Source organism: Triticum urartu, chromosome 3A (assembly GCF_056163025.1).
Source record: "Triticum urartu cultivar PI428250 chromosome 3A, HENAU_Tu73, whole genome shotgun sequence".
Classification (NCBI taxonomy): Eukaryota; Viridiplantae; Streptophyta; class Magnoliopsida; order Poales; family Poaceae; genus Triticum; species Triticum urartu.
The window spans coordinates 639,238,944-639,264,430 of NC_141875.1; the positions used below are offsets into that span (position 1 = coordinate 639,238,944).

The 25,487-nt window shown below is 41.6% G+C and overlaps 1 protein-coding gene across 1 annotated transcript; it reads right to left on the minus strand.

The window, feature by feature from the left end:
- Window positions 1-7,492: 7,492 nt before the first annotated feature.
- Window positions 7,493-12,488, minus strand: LOC147981014 (uncharacterized). The gene is made up of 4 exons (XM_087515834.1): window positions 12,402-12,488; window positions 12,161-12,331; window positions 11,874-12,062; window positions 7,493-7,675 (listed from the first exon to the last, which is right to left on the minus strand). The coding sequence occupies exons 1-4, from the start codon at window positions 12,486-12,488 to the stop codon at window positions 7,493-7,495; spliced, it is 630 nt and encodes a 209-aa protein (XP_087371960.1).
- Between the last annotated feature and the right edge of the window lie 12,999 nt (window positions 12,489-25,487).

Sequence of the window (25,487 nt, forward strand, 5' to 3'; positions counted from 1 at the left end):
GAGCCGAGAGCCAGTGAGCGGTTTGGAACGAGAAGTTGGCTTTCGTCCGAGGGAAGAGCGAGCAAGGTGGCGAAAGAGAGCGGAGGCGGCCAGGAAAATGCGTCGATCTGCTGCAATTACCTATACTAATTTTAGTGATTCAATATTAATTGTATCTTTTTAAGGATAATATTAATTGTATCTAACATATACTTCCATGTGAATGATTGATTTATTTCCGTGATAGTGAAGATAAAGATAGGAAATGAAGGATAACCGGCTGTGATTGAATCCTTCCTATTAATTTATTATATTACTAGATAATTACCGATCATGATTTATTCATTCACTTGAATTGAGGTAATATCAAGGTGGTCACTAAACTTGCTTCAGATGTGCAGTTTGGTGCTACTGCTAAGTCGTGTTTACGTGCAGATACGGTCACTCTGTCTAACCACACGTGTATCAGACGCTGGCATCGCATGCCGCGCATGTAGAGGCCCACTTTCAGCGACAGGGACCGCTTGGGAGCAAGGTGTGCGTGGTTTTTTACAAAGACTCCCCTGAACTTATTATTTTTTTGCACAAAAAATTCCCTGCCGAGGCGGGAACGGGCAACCCGTGCATATTTGCGGAGCGGTACCCCAATATCCATGGTTATTCATTTTGACTCCCCACCACTTTGTCTCCCCATCATACAGAGGCAGAAGCGGAGGAGCCGGTGAGTCACGGCGGTCGTCATCGTATGAGATGAGTGAACCGCGTCGTCGACGTTCGCGCCAAGCAGCGTCATTGTATGGTACGTCTCCCTCCCCCTCCCCTCTCCTACTCTCCGCCGTCTCGTTTCTCTCCTCTGCTCCCCTTCGTCTTCTTTGGAGGCATCGTCTTCTTTGTGCTACGTTTGGCCTACCTAGTGTTCATGTGATAAGGTGATTCGCTTCGATAAATTATCATATGGACGTATTGTTGTTGACCCATGTTAGATGTACGTAGTACATTTCAAAGGTCCAGCTCCCTTGTTCGCAAATCAAGCTAGGGTTTAGGAAGGGGTTATCAAAGGAGGCAACTTTATGTGTGGAAAAGTCTGATAAAATCATTGTCTTCAGTATGGTATATGGTCCTGACTGGTTGTCCTCAATTATATACTTGATATTGTGTCCTGTTTTGTGAGATGGAATTTATGAGACATTGAATGTTTGTGTACTCTGAAATTCTAAAAGTGCATTTAATTGAATTTTTTGACACTGAATGTGTTTACTCTGAATTTGTGACACTGTATGCAGTTAACTGAAATTGCTATGTGAACATTATGTGTTGTATTGGTAAGGATAGTTAGTTGTTGTATGTCTAATTTGTTAACTAAAAATGTGTACTGATTGTCGATTTGTTGTGTACTTTTTTACCTATTAACTTATTTTTTGTTCATTAAATTTGATGTACCCTGCTTACTAAATTTGTTTTATTTTAACAATGCAGGTGATTTTGATGGGTTGTTTAGTGTTCAGATCCATCACAAGGGCTTCTTCTGTGGGAGTGAGAGCAACAAGACCTACATGGATTACGAGATTGACTGGTTTGACATGTGCCAAAGTGACACATGGTCAATGTTATGGATCAAGGTTTTTCTTTCATAGCTAGGATATGACATGGAATCCTTCAAAATAGATGTCTATTGGTGTCAACCAGGGAAGACAATCGTTGATGGTCTTAAGCTTCCGACTTGTGATGCAGATATGGTGCTTATGATTACTACAATTGTAGATTACAAGAACCTACTACTTGTAGTGGATCATGGTGAAACCCAGCAGTCATCAGATGATGATGTTATGATTACTTAACAGACAGAACTGCCTAAGGTCATTACTCCCACAAAACCCAATGGAAAAGAAAATGTTAGCTAGTCAGAGAAAGGAAAGAGTCCAAGAAATAAGGTGTCAAGAAAATCAAAGAGGAGGATGTCATATGGTGAAGGATCTAGTTCAGGGTTTGCAGCTCAAGTGGTGGAGGAGGAATGTGAGGAGGATGGTGAGAGCAGTGAAGAAGAGGGAAATGTTCAGGATGAGTTAACATATGAGGATTTTTATGAGAGTGACTTTGATGTTCAAGATGGTGATGATGACCTATTTGAAGCAAATGTTGACAAAGATGTAGATGATCACAGAGGGAACAATGAATTTGCTAACTGTGAAGCAGAACTTCCAGAAGATGCATTGGGGGACAGTCATTTGAATATGTCAACAGAAGAAAATGGAAGCTGGAGCATAAATTCAGTGTTTTCAACCCTATAGCACAGACCTGAATGCTCCAGTGTTTAATCTAGGGATGGTATTTACAGACATGATAGAGCTAAGACATGCTCTCACTTCATATAGTGTCAGAAATAGAGTGAAGATGAGGAAGCTCAGAAATACTAACATGTCATTAGAGGCCATACACAAGGATGACTGTACTTGGTACTTGAAGGCAGGCAAAGACAATAGATCCAACAACATTCGGATCAAGAAGTATACTGACAAGCACACTTCAAAAGCTTGGGATCTGAAAGTTCTTGTTGCTCCATTTTGATAACACACAAGTATAGGGGATCACAAAAGTTTTCGAGGGTAGAGTATTCAATCCAAATTTATAGATTCGACACAAGGGGAGCTAAAGAATATTTGAAGGTATTAGCAGCTGAGTTGTCAATTCAATCACACCTGGAGATTAATTATCTACAACAAAGTGATCAGTAGCAAAGTAGTATGGTAGTTTTGATAATAGTAGCAGCTGTAACGGTAAGGGTAACAGCGATAGCTGTAATTTTGAGCAAGTGTAACAGTGATGATAGCAGCAGTAATTTAGCAAGAACAATATAAGATAAATTCGTAGGCATGGGATCGGTGACGTGTTGGATGATATTCATCATGATACAGTTATAACCTAGGGCGATACGACACTAGCTCTAGTTCGTCAATATAATGTAGGCATGTATTTCGTAAATAGTCATACGTTCTTATGGAAAGAACTTGCATGACATCTTTTGTCCTACCCTCCCGTGGCAGCGGGGTCCTATTGGAAACTAAGGGATATTAAGGCCTCCTTTCAATAGAGAACCGGAACAAAGCATTAACACATAGTGAATACATGAACTCCTCAAACTACGGTCATCACCGGGAATGGTCCCGACTATTGTCACTCCGGGGTTGCCGGATCATAACACGTAGTAGCTGACTATAACTTGCAAGATCGGATCTAGAACATAGATATAATGGTGATTACATAAACAGTTCATATCTGAAATCATGGCACCCGGGCCCAAAGTGACAAGCATTAAGCATGGCAAAGTCATAGCAACATCAATCTTAGAACATAGTGGATACTAGGGATTAAGCCCTAACAAAACTAACTCGATTAAATAATGAATCTCATCCAACTCCTCACCGACCAGCGAGCCTACAAAGGAATTACCCACTCCCGGTGGGGAGCATCATGCAATTGGCAATAGAGAAAGGTTGGTGATGATGAAGAACTAAGACCCCCTGTCCGAAGCCCCAAACGGACTCCAGATCTAGCATCCCGATGAAGAACATGAGGTGACGGCGGCTCCGTCTCATGGATCGTGATAATTCTTTCTCCCTTAATTTTTTCTGGAAAAATAGGATTTTATAGCGTCGGTTTCAGGGTCTGTGGGGCCACCAGGTGGGGACAACCCACCTGTGGGCGCCAGGAGAAGGGGGCGCGCCCTGGTGGGTTGTGCCCACCCAGGTGCCCCTCTCTGGTGGATCTTGGCTTCAGAAATTCTTATATATTGTATAAAAAAATCCTGGCAAAGTTTCGTTCCATTCCGAGAACTTTTATTTCTGCACAAAAACAACACCATGGTAGTTCTACTGAAAACAGCGTCAGACCGGGGTTAGTTTCATTCAAATCATGCAAATTAGAGTCCAAAACAAGAGGAAAAGCGTTAGTACGTTGGAGACGTATCACATTTCTCACTGAAGAGTTCAGAGACAATGAGAAAATGCCCTTAAGGAAATTTTTAGAGAAGGTGGAACAGGAATTTAATTTAGTTGTTCACGGGAGTAAGTTCGGAAGGGTAAGAAGAGCAGATGTGAAACAAATCAGGGGAGATGATAATGATCAATACAACACTTTGTGGGACTATGGGCAGGAGCTGAGACAAAGAAGACAAATGACCACTTCTCAACATTATACAAGTCTTATGATGCATGTAAGAGAGGGTTTTTGAAGGGTTGCATACCAGTAATATTCCTTGATGGTTCTCACATCAAAACAATATATAAGGGAAATATACTCACAACAGTTGAGATTGATGCAAACAATTGTATCTTCCATATAGCATTTAGCATATGTAAAGGGGAGTCAAGACACAGTTGGGAGTGATTTCTAGCCTCTCCGAAGGATGACCTAAATATAACCAAAACTTCACCCTTCACCATTATGAGTGACAAGCGGAAGATGAGATATAATTTCTTTGTTCTTTTCATTGTACAATGTTCTATTCCAAACATGGTTGTTTTGTACGGCTCCAGGCCAATAATGTTTCTGTTGTTTTGTAGAGTTTGATAAATGTAGTGCAGAAAGTTTTCCCTCAATCAGAAAATAGGAACTGTGTTAGGCACATTTACCAAAATTTCCACAAAGTACACAAGGGTGAACATATCAAGAATGACCTCTGGGCCATAGCAAGATCCACTAATGAAGCCGCCTACAACAGGAACATGGTTCAGATGAAAGACCACAACTTTGCAGCATTCAATTGGGTTGAGAAGTTGCCTCCAAGAACTTGGATCAAAGCTTTCTTTGACCCTTTTTGAAAGTGTGATATATTGATAAATAACATTTCTGAAGTGTTCAACATGTTAGTTTCATTGATTGCAAGTATGATATATTGCTTCATTTCTTTTACGTATGCTTCCATTGATTGTGTTGACGCATTTCGTGCAAAGCTGGAGTTATATTTTGGATGGTAGAGAATTTCCAATTAAATCAATCTTGGATTACATCATTTGGAAGATAACAAATAGGATTGGTGGTAAGAAAAGGGCGGCATAAAAGTGAACAGACATGCTTTACCCCAAGATACAGAAGAAGCTGGACAAGTATGCAGAGTGGGCAAAAACTGCAGGGTGAGGGAGTATGGAAGAGGTGTATTCCAGGTTATCTCATTGAACAACACTTACATTGTTGAAATTAACATGCACAACTGTAACTGCAAAAGGTGGGAACTTTCTAACATACCTTGTCATCATGCAATTGCTTGTTCTAGGCATGAGAGAATTGAGCCAAAGAGCATGGTGCATTCATGCTACACTATTGAGGAGTACAGGAAGTTCTATGGCTCAACATGATGCCAATGAGGGATCAAAAGCAATGGGAAAATATGGAAGGCATTCCTGTTTATCCACCCATATACACCAAAGTAATGGACAGGCCAAAGAAAAGTAGGAAAAAAGATATAGAGGAGAAGAACGATAAGATGGAGTGAGGAAGTTGACCAAGTGTGGTGTCACTATGAATTGCTCTGTTTGTGGGGGTGTTGATCATAATAAGAAAGGCCGCTACAAACATGTCAATCAACCACCTATTGAGGAAGCACCTGGGAATCAAAAGAAGATGATGATCCTAGCATAATTGTTGTAAGTTTCTTGCATCTTTTGTTAACTTCTGTTTTTACTCATGCATGCACTACATTGACAAATTGCTTGTACTTCTGTAGAAACATTTTGCCACACAGAGTGTACCCACAGCTTGATCCAACACAAGCTCCAGACTCCATGGGTTACAAGATGCAGGAAAATGTTCAATATTAACACCCCCTCTTTTTGTCTTATTTTGGTAACTCTATTTTCACTTTCTAACATGATGTGTTTACTATATTAATTCCTTGAATAGGAAAAATTCACATACCCATCTCCTATGGACTTTGGTCCCTTGCCTGAGTCTAGCTTCATTGCAAATGTTAGAGACACAATCCCTATAGGCAAGGTGACAACAACAATGACAAGGGGCAAAGAAATAATTTTAAGCATGGATGATACAATGAAAATAAAATTAAACATGGATGATACAATTAAAAAGTGTGAACACCGACTAATGGAATAAATGTGAAATAATTACCTTGTCATTGTTGGAATTATTCCATCAATCGGTGTTCACTCTTATGACATTGGAATGTGTATATGTTTTTTGGAAGTGAAATAATTTTAACAAAAATAACTTTGTCGTGCAACAATAACATTTTGAATGATTACCAATTTTTTTCCAAAGTATAGTTCAATACTTTTCATACTTGAAAGAAGGGGGGAAAATCATGTGTAAGACTTTGTGTGTTAGAATAATTTTTAGAAGTCACATGAGCATTTTATAGATACACATGACCATTTTCGTTAGTGTAAAATAACATAGTTTTCATATATGTCAACATATACTTGAGAAGTTGCATGGACACGTTATTGGCATATATGGTCATTTTTCATACATGGTGCAGAGTAGTTTTTTTAGTCGGCAAAACAATTTTTTGAAGTCATGCGTTACAATTTATTTTTCTAAGAGACAAAGCATGTCTAAAGAAAGCAAATAGTTATGTACAAAACATTGTATCTATTGAAATATCTTTCTTTTTTGCACGAACATTTTATTTGGCATACAAGATTTTTTTTGTCTATGTTAAAATATTGTTTTAAACTACTTTTGAACAAAGTATTTTCTTGAAACTCTTATAACATTTGAAAAACAATAATCTCTAGAACATGATATTTTTTATTTAGTAATATCATTTACAGTTAGTATTTTTTAGGAAAAAACTTTTTACCCCCCCCCCCCCCCCGCCACACACACACCCAAAAAAATGCTCACTCGTTCTATCAACGGCGAAGGGTTGTGGCGGCCGCATGCGAAGTAACTAGATGTGAAGTCGTTGTCGGTGCGGAGGGCGCGGGGAGGAAGAGGTGGGGATGTTGCTAACTATCGTCCATCTATGTGGTGGCTTTGCACACATACACAGCTGGGCATGAACTCTTCTTCCATGTTGTATTTAAGAGTTGGTGAAGATTATGTCCCAAAAGAGACCATGCATACAATATTTGGAGCTGGGTTATTGTAGTTGTCAATCTTTGACACACCCTTGGTGAGAGGTAGGTAGTTTTCTTTAAGGGGATAGATGATTTTGAGTAAATTTAGAGCTTGCTGGTGATGGGCTAAATCCAAGCAAAAGAACCTGAGCCAAGCCCAGCCCGTTTAAGAGCAGCAGTCAATGAGATGGGCTAAACCTAGCCTAGCCCAGCTGTACTTATTTGTGTTCTTTCCGCGACGTGAGAGAGGAAAACCTACCACTCCACCGCTGCCACTACCACACACAACACAAGCAGACCAGGAGCTCCCACCGGCGACCATGGAGGAGGCAACACGAGCAGCCTATCCTCCTCGGCCTCCTAGACGAGATCGTGGTCTCGGAGATCCTCGTCCGCCTGCCCCCTAAAGCCCTCCTCCCCTGTCGCGCCGTCCATCGTGCCTAGGGCCGCGCCACCTCCACCCGCGGCTTCCTCCTCGCCCACCACGCCCACCAACCCACCACCCCCTCCTCAACCGCTACAATTGCGTCGGCGACATTGTCAAGTCCCAAGACATCATTCCGTTCGACCATAGGCACAGGGCAGGTGTCGAGGCCGCCGACCAGCTCCAGTCGATCATGCGACTTCACACCATTGACAGTGATGATAGCAGTAGTAATTTAGCAAGAACAATATAAGATAAATTTGTAGGCATTGGATCGGTGACTTGTTGGATGATATTCATCATGAGACAGTTATAACCCAGGGAGATACGGCACTAGCTCCAGTTCGTCAATATAATGTAGGCATGTATTCCGTAAATAGTCATACGTGCTTATGGAAAGAACTTGCATAACATCTTTTGTCCTACCCCCCCCCCCCCCGGTGGTAGCGGGGCCCTATTGGAAACTAAGGGATATTAAGACCTCCTTTTAATAGAGAACCGGAACAAAGCATTAACACATAGTGAATACATGAACTCCTCAAACTACAGTCATCACCGGGAGTGGTCCCGACTATTGTCACTCCGGGGTTGCCGGATCATAACACGTAGTAGGTGACTATAACTTGCAAGATCGGATCTAGAACATAGATATAATGGTGATAACATAAACGGTTCAGATCTGAAATCATGGCACCCGGGCCCAAAGTGACAAGCATTAAGCATGGCAAAGTCATAGCAACATCAATCTTCGAACATAGTGGACGCTAGGGATCAAGCCCTAACAAAACTAACTCTATTACATGATGAATCTCATCCAACTCCTCACCAACTAGTGAGCCTACGAAGGAATTACTCACTCCCGGTGGGGAGCATCATGGAATTGTCGATGGAGAAGGGTTGGTGATGATGAGAACTAAGACCTCCCCTCTCCGGAGCCCCAAACGGACTCCAAATCTGGCCTCCCGGATAAGAACAGGTGGTGAGGGCGGCTCCGTCTCGTGGATCATGATAATTCTTTCCCCCTTATTTTTTCTGGAAAAATAGGATTTATAGCGTCGGTTTCAGGGTCTGCGGGGCCACTAGGTGGGGACAACCCACCTAGGTGCGCTAGGAGAGGGGGGCGCGCCCTGGTGGGTTGTGCCCACCCAGGTGCCCCTCTCCGGTGGATCTTGGCTCCAGAAATTCTTATTTATTGTATAAAAAATCCTCGCAAAGTTTCGTTCCATTCCGAGAACTTTTATTTCTGCACAAAAACAACACCATGGTAGTTTTGTTGAAAACATCATCAGTCCGGGGTTAGTTTCATTCAAATCATGCAAATTAGAGTCCAAAACAAGAGGAAAAGCATTGGGAATAGTAGATACGTTGGAGACGTATCACATTTCTCACTAAAGAGTTCAGAGACAATGAGAAAATTCCCTTAAGGAAATTTTTAGAGAAGGTGGAACAAGAATTTAATTTAGTTGTTCATAGGAGTAAGTTGGGAAGGGTAAGAAGAGCAGCTGTGAAACAAATCAGGGGTGAAGATAATGATCAATACAACACTTTGTGGGACTATGGGCAGAGCTGAGACAAAGAAGACAAATGACCACTTCTCAACATTATACAAGTCTTATGATGCATGTAAGAGAGGGTTTTTGAAGGGCTGCATACCAATAATATTCCTTGATGGTTGTCACATCAAAACAAGATACAAGGGAAATATACTCACATCAGATGAGATTGATAAAAATGATTGTATATTCCCTATAGCATTTAGCATATGTAAAGGGGAGTCAACACACAGTTGGGAGTGATTTATAGCCTCTCCGAAGGATGACCTAAATATAACCAAAACTTCACCCTTCACCATTATGAGTGAAAAGCGGAAGATGAGATATAATTTCTTTGTTCTTTTCATTGTACAATGTTCTATTCCAAATGGGGTTGTTTTGTAAGGCTCCAGGCCAATAATGTTTCTCTTGTTTTGTAGAGTTTGACAAATGTAGTGCAGAAAGTTTTCCCTCATTCAGAAAATAGCAACTGTGTTAGGCACATTTACCAAAATTTCCACAAAGTACACAAGGGTGAACATCTCAAGAATGACCTCTAGGACATAACAAGATCCACTAATGAAGCTGCCTACAATAGGAACATGGATTAGATGAAAGATCACAGCTTTACAACATTCAATTAGGTTGAGAAGTTGCCTCCAAGAACTTGGATCAAAGCTTTCTTTGACCCTTTTTGCAAGTGTGATATACTGATAAATAATATGTCTGAAATGTTCAACATGTTAGTTTCATTGATTGCAAGTATGATATATTTCTTTATTTCTTTTACGTATGCTTCCATTGATTGTGTTGACACATTTCATGCAAATCTGTAGTTATATTTTGGATGGTAGATAATTTCCAATTAAATCAATACTGGATTATATCTTCTGGAAGATAACAAATAGGATTGTTGGTAAGAAAAGGGAGGCAGAAAAGTGGACAGGCAGGCTTTGCCCCAAGATACAGAAGAAGCTGGACAAGTATGTGGAGTGGGAAAAAAACTGCAGGGTGAGGGAGTATTGAAGAGGTGTATTCCAGGTTATCTCATTGAACAACACATACATTGTTGAAATGAACATGCACAATTGTAACTGCAAAAGGTGGGAACTTTCTGACATACCTTGTCATCATGCAATTTCTTGTTTTAGGCATGAGAGAATTGATCCAAAGAGCATGGTGCATTCATGCTACACTGTTGAGGAGTACAGGAAGTTCTATGGCTCAACATGATGCCAATGAGGGATCCAAAGCAATGGGAAAAGATGCATGGCATTCCTGTTTATCCACCCATATACACCAAAGTAATGGACAGGCCAAAGAAAAGTAGGAAAAAAGATCTAGAGGAGAAGAAGGATAAGAAAGGAGTGAGGAAGTTGACCAAGCGTGGTGTCACTATGCATTGCTCTGTTTGTGGGGGTGTTGATCATAATAAGAAAGGCCGCTACAAATATGTCAATCAACCACCTATTGAGGAAGCACCTAGGAATCAAAAGAAGATGATGATCCTAGCATAGTTGTTGTAAGTTTCTTGCATCTTTTGTTAACTTTTGTTTTTACTCATGCATGCACTATATTGATAAATTGCTTGTACTTCTGTAGAAACATTATGCCACACAGAGTGTACCCATGCTTGATCCAACACAAACTCCAGACTCCATGGGTTACAAGATGCAGGAAAATGTTCAATATTAGCAACTCCCTCTTTTTGTCTTATTTTGGTAACTCTATTTTCACTTTTTAACATGATGTGTTTACTATATTAATTCCTTGAATAGGAAAAATTCACATACCCAGCTCATATGGACTTTGGTCCCTTGCCTGAGTCTAGCTTCATTGCAAATGCTAGAGACACAATCCCTATAGGCAAGGTGACAACAACAATGACAAGGGGCGGGGTGAGGAGTGCAGCTACTACAGGAAGCAATGTATGAAGAGGAGGCTTGGCTCAAAGGGGGGAATTACCCAGAAGAGGAAGAGGGACAAGATGAAGCAATGGTGCAAGAAGAGGAGGCAATGTAACAAGAGGAGGCAGTGTTCAAAGGGGAGGCACAAGTTGTAGCAACAGTGCAAGATGAGGCAATGTTTCAAGAGCTACAAGAGGAGGCAATGTTGCACCAGTTGCAACAGGAAGCAATGTTGCAACTAGAAGAAATCCTCCCAGAGAACCAAGGGCTGCTGCTCCAGGATTCTACAACTTGCTTTTTGGACCCGATGGAGCTGTGAACCAAGAACCACCTCTTTTCATGCTGGCTGAAGAGGAGCTAATTGTGAGCGAAAATGCACCATAAGCCGCTCTGTTTCGTGAAGGCTGGCGTGATGACCTGCATGATTTCTTGTCTTTGTAGTTTTGATGACCATGTGATGAAGTTCATGAATGAACTTTTTTTAGGCATAGTTCATCAATGAACTGCTCCTTTTGATGGGGTTAAGAACTTCTCCTTTTAATGCTCTCTTTATTTTAAGAAGACAAATGAACTTGTAGTTTGGAGCAATATCTATTTCTGATAATTATGGATGATATCCCTGTGAATTATAGATGATGTTCTATTTGGAGTTATATCTATATCTTTTTGTGGGCTAATCTCTCTTCTTGTTAATGATGATGGTCCTTGTGTGTACAATCTTAATTAGAGTTTCGCATTGCAAAGTAACAGAGAATTCACATTCTTTGCCATTTAACCAACCTCTTGATCATGTTCAAAATGCAAAGATAATGGCACGCATTACATCTTCAGGCCTCTTACATCTTTCTTGCTCCTACTATGAACATAATGCCACACATTTTTCTTCCTACCAATTCTTGCTTGCTACTGCAAACAGAATGGCACACAAGCCAAAACAAAGGCTAGTTGTGAACACTACCATCCTATCTCTACACAACAACTGTTCCCTGTGAATCCTTGCAAGCAACTTCTTCTCCACCTTGTGCTTCTCCCTCATGGACTGCTTCTCTGCTTCCTTCTCCTGAACTTGATTCTCAAGCACCTTGTTCTTCCTAGCCAGATCACAAATGACTGACTTTTCCCTTACACTCCATTCTCGATCAAGCCCCTGCACATGTGAGAAATCCTATACATGTAATAACCAGATAAATTCACTGAAAAACTACATCTCATACAACATAAAAATCATATACAATAATCCCTTACCTCATATTGGCATCCCAAAAACCTCCCACCAATGTTGTTCCCTTCTGTTGCCACACGATGAGCAGGACTTATGCAATGCCTAACATTCTCAACATTCCGCTCCACCCCATTGAAATGGGCATCAAACTTGTGTTGCGACAGTCCAAAATCAAACCGCGGGAGCTCATCTACCTAAAAAGCAAATATTCTCAATAACGAACGACACTTTCGTGCAAGATTCAGACAGGACAAGGAGCATTACCTCCAAGTTTTTCTTCGATCCGAAGCGTAATAACCTGACCTTCCATTCCTCCTCTCCGTCGCGGTTGCCGACATCAGAGCCGCCCATCTCGCCAAACTAAGAGGGGAAAGAACCATATCCCACCGCCGGTGAACTTTTCCTTAGCTCGACGTCAGCGGCCTCAACAACCTCCTCCCCAAGCCAGTAGTAGCAGCCGGCGCCGCCCACCTTTGGTTCTAATGCCAAAGATTTGGAAATCGGGAGGATTTGCAAACAAGGGAGACCTACAAAATTATTTTGGGGCCATTGTTAGCAGGGACTTTTTTATGAGAATAAACATTTTCGAGGGGGGTATGTGCAAAAAAACACATGTGGGTCGCTCCAAAACATTTTCGGTCACTGACAGTGGCCCCGTGCATGCATGACATGCCACACTAGTGGCAGATACGCACACAATCAACAGGATTGATCGCATTTGCACTAATTGACAAGTTAACTCACCAAAAAACCGTATTTTGAAAGATCTAGCACCAAACTGCACATCAGATGCAAGTTTCATGACTGCCAGTGATATTACCTCTTGAATTTATTGTTTTACTAACTATGTGTTGGCAAAGAAGGGACATATTACCGAATATGAATTTATTGCATTACCAACTATGGTCTTGAGCAGGTCCGCACACACCTTGCTCGTGCTACTGGGATTTAGCTCCTGCTCTGTACTCTTTGCGCTCTCTATCCCCTCCTCATGATATAAGCTCTTCCCCTGTAAAAAACATCTATTCCCGGTGTCCCGTTGGATTTCGAGAGAATAATCACAAGTGGTGGGGAGCCCCCAACCCATGACTCGAAAAAATATTGATTTCATTTGATTGACCAGATAAAAAGCATATAAAAAAAGCTAGGGTTGAAATAAATGGTGGAAGGGTGGGCATAGGAATAATGCATGGAAGTAAAATTAAAATAATATGGAATCTGGCATCTTTCTCAGATTGTACACTAGGACATCCCCGTGCATTGCAGTGTGATATAAATATTCTAGTTTTTAGCTACACGCTAGTCGCCTGAGTTTCAGATTCAGATCAGTCGATTTTTTGGAAAATAAGAAAGTGGTTACGCGGAGCACCGAGGCCGCATGCAGTGTCTTTGGGACAAACAAAGTGAGGCCCGAGGACGTCCGCAGGGCCTCAGACAAGAATGAGCCATAGCTGGTTGATGACCCACAAGTATAGGGGGTCAATTGTAGCTCTTTCCAATAAGTAAGAGTGTCGAACCCAACGAGGAGCAGAAGGAAATCACAAGTGGTTTTCTGCAAGGTAATGTCTGCAAGTGCTGAAATTGTAAGTAGCGGAGTAGTTTGATAGAAAGACAATTTGTAACGAGCAAGTAATGGTAGTAGTAACAAAAGTGCAGCAAGGTAGCCCAATCCTTTTGAGGCAAAGGACATGCCAAAATGGTCTCTTATGATAAGCATAGCGTTCTTGAGGGCACATGAGAATTTCATCTAGTCACTTTCATCATGTTGGTTTGATTTGTGTTCACTACTTTGATAATTTGATATGTGGGTGGACCGGTGCTTAGGTGCTGTTCTTTCTTGAACAAACCTCCTACTTAGGATTAACCCTCCTTCAAGCATCCGCAACTACGAGAAAAGTATTAAGAATAAATTCTAACCATATCATTAAAGTTTTGGATCCAATTGGTCCCTTACGGAATAGCGCATAAACCGGGGTTTAAGCTTATGTCACTCTCACAACCCATCATCTAATTGCTACTCCACAATTCATTCCCTTAGGCCCAAATAGGGTGAAGTGTCATGTAGTCGACGTTCACTTGATGCCACTAAGGGAATCACAACATACATACTATCAAAATATCGAACACATATCAAGTTCACATGATTACTTGCAACATGATTTCTCCCGTGACCTTAAGACCAAAAGTAACTACTCACAAATGATAAACATGCTCATGATCAGAGGAGTATTAAATAGCATATTGGATCTTAACATATAATCTTCCACCAAATAAACCATATAGTAATCAACTACAAGATGTAATCAACACTACTAGTCACCCACAAGCACCAATCTATAGTTTCGGTAACAAGACTGAACACACGAGATGAACTAGGGTTTGAGATGAGATGGTGCTGTTGAAGATGTTGATGGAGATTGCCCTCCCCAAGATGGGAGAGTTGTTGGTGATGATGATGACGATGATTTCCCCCTCCGGGAGGGAAGTTCCCCCGGCAGAATCGCTCCGCCGAAGGGCAAAAGTGCTCTTGCCCAAGTTCCGCCTTGAGACGGTGACGCTCTGTCCCGAAAGTCCTCTTTTTATTTTTTCTATGTCAAAATGGCCTATATACCAGAAGATGGGCACCAGAGGTGGGCCTGGGTGAGCACAACCCACCAGGGTGCGCCTGGGCTCCCTGGCGTGCCAAGGTGGGTTGTGCCCACCTGGTGGGCCCCCTTTGGTAGTTATTTGCTCAAATAATTCTTAAATATTCCATAAAAATCTCTGTGAAGTTTCAACTTGTTTGGAGTTGTGCAGAATAGGTAGGCTGACGTAGCTTTTCCAGGTGCAGATTTCCAGCTGCCGAAATTCTCCCTCTTGGTGTGTACCTTGCAAATTATGAGAGAAAAGGCATTAGAATTACTCCAAAAAGCATTATTATGTATAAAAACATCATAAATAACAGTAAGAAAACATGATGCAAAATGGACGTATCAACTCCCCCAAGCTTAGACCTCGCTTGTCCTCAAGCACAAACCGAAATCGAAAGAAATGTCCACATGCTTTGAGAGAGAGGTGTCGATAAAAACAAAATACGGACATAGAAGCATCATGTTGATTATTATAACAACAACAAAATTAAACATAGGACTTTTATCATAGAACTTTTATCATATACTTCTCATGAATAAGTAATAGCTCATTACACAATCAAAGTATAAAGCAAAAACTCTATTAGAAACCAACAAACTATGTTCTCAGTCAACTTTGCAACTACAATTCATCATCTTTTCAGGAAGGGTCACGTGTCGGAGCCTTTAGGCAAGTCCACATACTCAACCATCATATATAGTCTTCTATGATTGCTAACACTCACCGTGTACACATGAGCAAAATGTTTCAACCGAACACATTGAAAGATAGGGGCTTATAGTTTCGTCTCCCAACATATTCACCTCAAGGGTGATGTCAACAATAATAACTCATGCTATCTATATTCAACTGGACATATGTTCCTAGATCTCTCTTCACCACATGATGCTTGCCAAAGGAGAAAAATAAAAGGAATAGAAGGAAAACTTTGACTCTTTGCATAAAAGTAAATACATAAAAGTAAAAGATAGGCCCTTCGCAGAGGGAAGCAGAGGCTGCCATGCGCTTATTTGTTTGTATGCTCAATCCATTAGTGCAAAAGAACGTCACGTTGTATTGCCCCTTAAGATGACAACCTTTATTATGCAGTCTGTGTTTTTATTCTTTGCCATCCAAGTTCATACAACGCTTAATTTTCTCTTACACTAAATGATCTCACACTTTTAGAAGCAATTTTTATTGCCTTATTGCATCGATGACGACTTACTTGAAGGATATTACTCAATCCATAGGTAGGTATGATGGACTCTTGAAAATAGGATTTGGGTCTAAGGGTTTTTGGATGCATAAGTAGTATCTCTACTTAGTGCGGAATTTTTGGCTAGCAAAGATAGGGGCAAGCACCACATGTTAAAGTATCCATGACAATATGACTTCTATGTGAATATGAACAAGCATAAATCATTACATTGTCTTCCTTGTCCAACGTCAACAAATTTTGGCATATAATATTTTCATGAGGGCTCAAAATCACAAAAGATTTCTAGGATAGTATATTTATAGTGAATCTTCTCTTCCCTTATTAATTCTTTCATGAGTTGCATCATTGACTAATGCTATGTTTGCCAATATCTAATAAAATTTTCTACTTATACTTTTCCTTATGTGGTGCCATCACCTACCATAAGATTAGTATATGATCTTAATGATTTATTTCTTTCATTTTATTTATTTCCTTTCTCTTTTATTTATTTGCAACATGAGAGTAAAAGAAAGCAAAAACTCACACTAAACTTTATTATATAACTTGTACATGATTACAAGAATAGATCACTAAGCAACTCTCAAGGAAGAAAGGATCGAACTAAACTTTTGTTCATCTAAAGCAAAGGATCGAACTAAAATATGTAAAGGAAAAAATATAGTGAGATGATACGATACCGGGGCACCTCCCCCAAGCTTGGCGGAAGCCAAGGGGAGTGCCCATACCCGATACTCAGTTCTCCTTTGGTGGTAAAGAAGATGATGGTGATGATGACAATTTTGCCTTCAACTTTTTCATATTATAGTTGAGGAGAGCAATTTCCTCCTTTAAATCATCGACTTCCAACTCCAGCTTCAAGATCTTGTCACATAAATCCCCTTTGCTTTTCCGCCTAAAACGAAAAGGAATGGATTGGTTTTTAGACCGGTTACTCTCTTAGGAAGACTTGACTTCTTGAATTCCACGTGCATATCCCCAGGTTGAGGTAGAGGGACATCCTCCTCCTCCGAGCTTCAATCATTGATCTTCATCGAGTGAGCATCCTCTTCGTCATCTGTAGTTCGAACATAAGGGGATAGGTCCCCATAGGTCTTTGGGTCAGCAATGAGATGTGAGACATAGATCTCTCCGTCGGAGTCTTGGGATGACATATTTTCAGAACCGCGCAGAAAACAGTAGGAAAAGAAAAAGAGGATTTCTCCGCGATACGGTGATCAACAGGTTCAGGAATTATATATAGATTTTTATCTTGGAGGACAAGCATATGGTAGAAAAACGGAGTTCGGGGGGTGTCCCAGGTGGGCACAACCTACCTGGGCGCGCTAAGCAAGCCTGGCGCGCCCTGGTGTCTTGTGCCCACCAAGGGACGCTTCCTGGAAGTTTCTTTATTTCCTAATTTTTTAAATATTCCAAAACTGATACAAAATATTTTTTCAGATTTTTCAGATTCCGTTTACTTATTGTATCACGTACCTCCTTATTTTCATGATTCTAGAGTGTTCCGGAAGGACTCTTTTATGTGTTCTTCCGGTGTCAAAGTTTGGATAATATTACTTTCAACGTTAATGGGCATACTTGAGATATATTGCTTTATTCGTTTCCCATTGACAACCTTTAGGTTAGTACCTTCGGGATTATTTATTTTGATGGCTCTAGACCAATAAACCTCCTCGATGACATATGGGCCTCCCCATTTTGAGAGGCGTTTTCCTGCAAAGAATATAAAATGAGAGTTGTACAAAAGAACATATTCTCCGACTTTAAGCTCACGCTTTTGGATTATGTTGTCATGCAATTTTTTAACTTTTTCTTTGAATAATTTTGCATTTTCATAAGCTTGGGTTCTCCACTCATCTAGAGAGCTAATATCAAATAACCTCTTTGTTGGAAACATGCCCTAGAGGCAATAATAAATTAGTTATTATTATATTTCCTTGTTCATGATAATCGTTTATTATCCATGCTATAATTGTATTGATAGGAAACTCAGATACATGTGTGGATACATAGACAACACCATGTCCCTAGTAAGCCTCTAGTTGACTAGCTCGTTGATCAATAGATGGTTACGGTTTCCTGACCATGGACATTGGATGTCGTTGATAACGGGATCACATCATTAGGAGAATGATGTGATGGACAAGACCCAATCCTAAGCTTAGCTCAAAGATCGTGTAGTTCGTATGCTAAAGCTTTTCTAATGTCAAGTATCATTTCCTTAGACCATGAGATTGTGCAACTCCCGGATACCGTAGGAATGCTTTGGGTGTGCCAAACGTCACAACGTAACTGGGTGGCTATAAAGGTACACTACAGGTATCTCCGAAAGTGCCTGTTGGGTTGGCACAAATCGAAACTGGGATTTGTCACTCCGTGTAAACGGGAGGTATCTCTGGGCCCACTCGGTAGGACATCATCATAATGTGCACAATGTGATCAAGGAGTTGATCACAGGATGATGTGTTACGGAACGAGTAAAGAGACTTGCCGGTGACGAGATTGAACAAGGTATAGGGATACCGACGATCGAATCTCGGGCAAGTACAATACCGCTAGACAAAGGGAATTGTATACGGGATTGATTAAGTCCTTGACATCGTGGTTCATTCGATGAGATCATTGTGGAACATGTGGGAGCCAACATGGGTATCCAGATCCCGCTGTTGGTTATTGACCGGAGAACATCTCGGTCATGTCTGCATGCTTCCCGAACCCGTAGGGTCTACACACTTAAGGTTCGGTGACGCTAGGGTTATAGAGATATTAGTATGCGGTAACCCGAAAGTTGTTCGGAGTCCCGGATGAGATCCCGGACGCCACGAGGAGTTCCGGAATGGTCCGGAGGTAAAGAATTATATATAGGAAGTGCTATTTCGGCCATCGGGACAAGTTTCGGGGTCACCGGTATTGTACCGGGACCACCGGAAGGGTCCCGGGGGTCCACCGGGTGGGGCCACCTGCCCCGGGGGGCCACATGGGCTGTAGGGGGTGTGCCTTGGCCTATATGGGCCAAGGTCACCAGCCCCAAGAGGCCCATGCGCCAAGAGAGAGAAAAAAAGTGGAGAGTCCTAAAGGGGGAAGGCACCTCCGAGGTGCCTTGGGGAGGATGGACTCCTCCGCCCCTTGGCCGCACCCTTCCTTGGAGGAAGGGGCAAGGGCTGCGCCTCCCCCCTCTCCCTTGGCCCTATATATAGTGGGGAAAAGGAGGAGCAACCATACCTAAGGCCTGGCGCCTCCCTCTCCCTCCCGTGACACATCTCCCTCCTCCCGCAGCGCTTAGCGAAGCCCTGTTGGAATCCCGCTACTTCCACCACGCCGTCGTGCTGCTGGATCTCCATCAACCTCTCCCTCCTCCTTGATGGATCAAGGCGTGGGAGACGTCTCCGTTCCGTACGTGTGTTGAACGCGGAGGTGCCGTCCGTTCGGCGCTAGGATCATCGGTGATTTGAATCACGACGAGTACGACTCCATCAACCCCGTTCACTTGAACGCTTCCGCGCGCGATCTACAAGGGTATGTAGATCCACTCCTCCCTCGTTGCTAGATGACTCCATAGATAGATCTTGGTGACACGTAGGAAAATTTTGAATTTATGCTACGTTCCCCAACAGTGGCATCATGAGCTAGGTCTATGCGTAGTTTCTATGCACGAGTAGAACACAAAGTAGTTGTGGGCGTTGATTTTGTTCAATATGCTTACCGTTACTAGTCCAATCTTGATTCGGCGGCATCGTGGGATGAAGCGGTCCGGACCAACCTTACACGTACTCTTACGTGAGACTGGTTCCACCGACTGACATGCACTAGTTGCATAAGGTGGCTAGCGGGTGTCTGTCTCTCCCACTTTAGTCGGATCGGATTCGATGAAAAGGGTCCTTATGAAGGGTAAATAGCAATTGGCATATCACGTTGTGGTTTTTGCGTAGGTAAGAAACATTCTTGCTAGAAACCCATAGCAGCCACGTAAAACATGCAAACAACAATTAGAGGACGTCTAACTTGTTTTTGCAGGGTATGCTATGTGATGTGATATGGCCAAAAGGATGTGATGAATTATATATGTGATGTATGAGATTGATCATGTTCTTGTAATAGATGATCATGGAGCCCCAAGATGGAGATCAAAGGAGCTGTATGATATTGGCCATATCATGTCACTATTATTTGATTGCATGTGATGTTTATCATGTTTATACATCTTATTTGCTTAGAACGACGGTAGTAAATAAGATGATCCCTCATTACAATTTCAAGAAGTGTTCTCCCCTAACTGTGCACCGTTGCTACAGTTCGTCGTTTCGAAGCACCACGTGATGATCGGGTGGGATAGATCCTTACGTTCACATACAACGGGTCTAAGACAGTTTTACACATGCAAAACACTTAGGGTTAACTTGACGAGCCTAGCATGTGCATAGACATGGCCTCGGAACACAGAAGACCGAAAGGTCGAGCATGAGTCGTATGGTAGATACGATCAACATGAAGATGTTCACTGATGATGACTAGTCCGTCTCACGTGATGATCGGACACGGCCTAGTTGACTCGGATCATGTAATCACTTAGATGACTAGAGGGATGTCTATCTGAGTGGGAGTTCATAAGATGAACTTAATTATCCTGAACATAGTCAAAAGATCTTTGCAAATTATGTCGTATCTCACGCTTTAGTTCTACTGTTTAGATATGTTCCTAGAGAAAAATTAGTTGAAAGTTGATAGTAGCAATTATGCGGACTAGGTCCGTAGACTGAGGATTGTCCTCATTGCTTCTTAGAAGGCTTATGTCCTTAATGCACCGCTCAGTGTGCTGAACCTCGAACGTTGTCTGTGGATGTTGCGAACATCTGACATACACATTTTGATAACTACATGATAGTTCAGTGCGTAATGCTAAATGGTTTAGAATTGAGGCACCAAAGACGTTTTTGAAACATCGCGAAACATATGAGATGTTTCGAGGGCTGAAATTGGGATTTCAGGCTCGTGCCCACGTCAAGAGGTATAAGACCTTCGACGATTTTTCTTAGCCTGCAAACTAAGGGAGAAAAGCTCAATTGTTGAACTTGTGCTCAGAATGTCTGAGTACAACAATCGCTTGAATCGAGTGGGAGTTGATCTCCCAGATAAGATAGTGATGTTTCTCCGAAGTCATTACCACCAAGCTGCTAGAGCTTCGTGATGAACTATAATATATCAGGGACATATATGATGATCCTTGAGATATTCGCGATGTTTGACACCACAAAAGTAGAAATCAAGAAGGAGCATCAATTGTTGATGGTTGGTGAAACCACTAGTTTCAAAAAGGGCAAGGGCACGAAGGGATACTTCATGAAACGGCAATTCAGCTGCTGCTCTAGTGAAGAAACCCAAGGTTGAACCCAAACCCGAGACTAAGTGCTTCTGTAATAAAAGGAACAGCCACTGGAGCAGAATTACCCTAGATACTTGGTAGATGAGAAGGCTGGCAAGGTCGATAGAAGTATATTGGATATACATTGTGTTGATGTGTACTTTACTAGTACTCCTAGTAGCACCAGGGTATTAGATACCGGTTCGGTTGCTAAGTGTTAGTAACTCGAAATAAAAGCTACGGAATAAACGAAGACTAACTAAAGGTGAGCTGACGATATGTGTTGGAAGTGTTTCCAATGTTGATATGATCAAGCATCGCACGCTCCCTCTACCATCGAGATTGGTGTTTGCGTTGAGCATAGACATGATTGGATTATGTCTATCGCAATACGGTTATTCATTTAAGGAGAATAACGGTTACTCTGTTTATTTGAATAATACCTTCAATGGTCTTGCACCTAAAATGAATGGTTTATTGAATCTCGATCGTAGTGATACACATGTTCATGCCAAAAGATAGTAATGATAGTACCACCTACTTGTGGCACTGCCACGTAAGTCATATCGGTATAAAACGCATGAAGAAGCTCCATGTTGATGGATCTTTGGGCTCACTCGTTTTTGAAAGGTTTGAGACATGCGAACCATGTCTATTGGTGTATATGCATGAAGAAACTCCATGCAAATGGATCATTTGGACTCACTTGATTTTGAATCACTTGAGACATGCAAATCATACCACATGGGCAAGATGGCTGAAAGCCTCGTTTTCAGTAAAATGGAACTAGAAAGCAACTTGTTGGAAGTAATACATTTTGATGTGTGCAGTCCAATGAGTGCTGAGGCATGTAGTGGATATCGTTATGTTCTTACTTCACAGATGATTTGAGTAGATGTTGAGTATAGTTACTTGATGAATCACGAGTCTGAATTATTGAAAGGTTCAAGTAATTTCAGGGTGAAGTTGGAAGATCGTCGTGATAAGAGGATAAAAATATCTATGATATGATCATAGAGATGAATATCTGAATTACGAGTTGGGCACAGAATTAAGACATTGTGGAAATTGTTTCAAAAAAAACTAATACAGCCTGGAACACCATAGTGTGATGGTGTGTCCGAACATCATAACTGCACCTTATTGGATATGATGCATACCATGATGTCTCTTATCGAATTACCACGATAGTTTATGGGTTAGGCATTAAAGACAACCACATTCACTTTAAATAGGGCACCACGTAATTCCGATAAGATGACACCGTATGAACTATGGTTTAGAGAAACCTAAGCTGTCATGTCTTAAAAGTTTGGGGCTGCGACGCTTATGTGAAAAAGTTTCAGGCTGATAAGCTCGAACCCAAAGCGGACAAATGCATCTTCATAGGACACCCAAAACAGTTGGGTATACCTCCTGTCTCAGATTTGAAAGCAATAAGGGATTGTTTCTAGAATCGGGTCCTTTCTCGAGGAAAAGTTTCTCTCGAAAGAATTGAGTGGGAGGATGGTGGAGACTTGATGAGGTTATTGAACCGTCTCTTCAACTAGTGTGTGGCAGGGCACAGGAAGTTGTTCCTGTGGCACCTACACCAATTGAAGTGGAAGCTTATGATAGTGATCATGAAACTTCGGATCAAGTCACTACCAAACCTCGTGGGATGACAAGGATGCGTACTACTTCAGAGTGGTACGTAATCCTGTCTTGGAAGTCATGTTGCTAGACAACAATGAACCTACGAGCTATGGAGAAGCGATGGTGGGCCCGGATTCCGATAAATGGCTCGAGGCCATATAATCCGAGAGAGGATCCATATATAAAACAAAGTGTAGACTTTGGAAGAACTACTCGATGGTCGTAAGGCTATTGAGTGCAGATGGATTTTAAAAGGAAGACGGACAATGATGGTAAATATCACCATTAAGAAAGCTCGACTTGTCGTTAAGATGTTTTCCGACAAGTTCAAGGAGTTGACTACGATGAGACTTTCTCACTCGTAGCGATGCTAAGAGTCTGTTGGAATTATATTAGCGATTACTGCATTATTTATGAAATCTTGCAGATAGGATGTCAAAACATTGTTTCCTCGACGACATTTTCTTGAGGAAAGCTTGTATGTGATACAACCGGAAGGTTTTGTCAATCCTGAAAGATGCTAATAAGTATGCAAAACTCCAGCAATCCTTCTAAGGACTGGAGTAAGCATCTCGGAGTTGGAATGTATGCTTTGATGAGATGATCAAAGATTTTGGGTTTATACAAAGTTTATGAGAAACTTGTATTTCCAAAGAAGTGACTGGGAGCACTATAGAATTTCTGATAAGTATATGTTGACATATTGTTGATCAGAAATGATTTAGAATTTCTAGAAAGCATGTAGGGTTATTTGGAAAGTGTTTTTCAATGGAAAGCCTGGATTAAGCTACTTGAACATTGAGCATCAAGATCTATAAGGATAGATCAAAACGCTTAATGGTACTTTCAAATGAGCACATACCTTGACATGATCTTGAAGGTGTTCAAGATGGATCAGTCAAAGAAGGAGTTCTTGCCTGAGTTGTAAGGTATGAAGTTAAGACTTAAAGCTCGACCACGGCAGAATAGAGAGAAAGGACGAAGATCGTCCCCTATGCTTTTAACGTAGGCTCTACAGTATGCTATGATGTGTACCGCACCTGAAGTGTGCCTTGCCATGAGTCAGTCAAGGGGTACAAGAGTGATCCAAGAATGGATCACAGTACAGCGGTCAAAGTTATCCTTAGTAACTAGTGGACTAAGGAATTTTTCTCGATTATGGAGGTGGTAAAAGAGTTCGTTGTAAAGGGTTACGTCGATGCAAGCTTAACACCTATCCGGATAGCTCCGATAGAGATACCGGATACGTATAATGGAGCAACAATTTAGAATAACTCCAAGTAGAACAGTTATTTGGAATAGCTCCAAATAGAACGTGGTAGCTACATCTAGGAGATGACATAGAGATTTGTAAAGCACACACGGATCTGAAAGGTTCAGACCCGTTGACTAAAACCTCTCTCACAAGCAACATGATCAAACCCAGAACTCATTGAATGTTAATCACATAGTGATGTGAACTAGATTATTGACTCTAGTAAACTCTTTGGATGTTGGTTACATGGCGATGTGACCTATGAGTGTTAATCACATGGCGATGTGAACTAGATTATTGACTCTAGTGCAAGTGGGAGACTATTGGAAATATGCCCTAGAGGCAATAATAAATTAGTTATTATTATATTTCCTTGTTCATGATAATCGTTTATTATCCATGCTATAATTGTATTGATAGGAAACTCAGATACATGTGTGGATACATAGACAACACCATGTCCCTAGTAAGCCTCTAGTTGACTAGCTCGTTGATCAATAGATGGTTACGGTTTCCTGACCATGGACATTGGATGTCGTTGATAACGGGATCACATCATTAGGAGAATGATGTGATGGACAAGAGCCAATCCTAAGCTTAGCTCAAAGATCGTGTAGTTCGTATGCTAAAGCTTTTCTAATGTCAAGTATCATTTCCTTAGACCATGAGATTGTGCAACTCCCGGATACCGCAGGAATGCTTTGGGTGTGCCAAACTTCACAACGTAACTGGGTGGCTATAAAGGTACACTACAGGTATCTCCAAAAGTGTCTGTTGGGTTGGCACGAATCGAGACTGGGATTTGTCACTCCGTGTAAACGGAGAGGTATCTCTGGGCCCACTCGGTAGGACATCACCATAATGTGCACAATGTGATCAAGGAGTTGATCACGGGATGATGTGTTACGGAACGAGTAAAGAGACTTGCCGGTAACGAGATTGAACAAGGTATAGGGATACCGACGATCGAATCTCGGGCAAGTACAATACCGCTAGACAAAGGGAATTGTATACGGGATTGATTAAGTCCTTGACATCGTGGTTCATTCGATGAGATCATCGTGGAACATGTGGGAGCCAACATGGGTATCCAGATCCCGCTGTTGGTTATTGACCGGAGAACGTCTCGGTCATGTCTGCATGCTTCCCGAACCCGTAGGGTCTACACACTTAAGGTTCGGTGACGCTAGGGTTATAGAGATATTAGTATGCGGTAACCCGAAAGTTGTTCGGAGTCCCAGATGAGATCCCGGACATCACGAGGAGTTC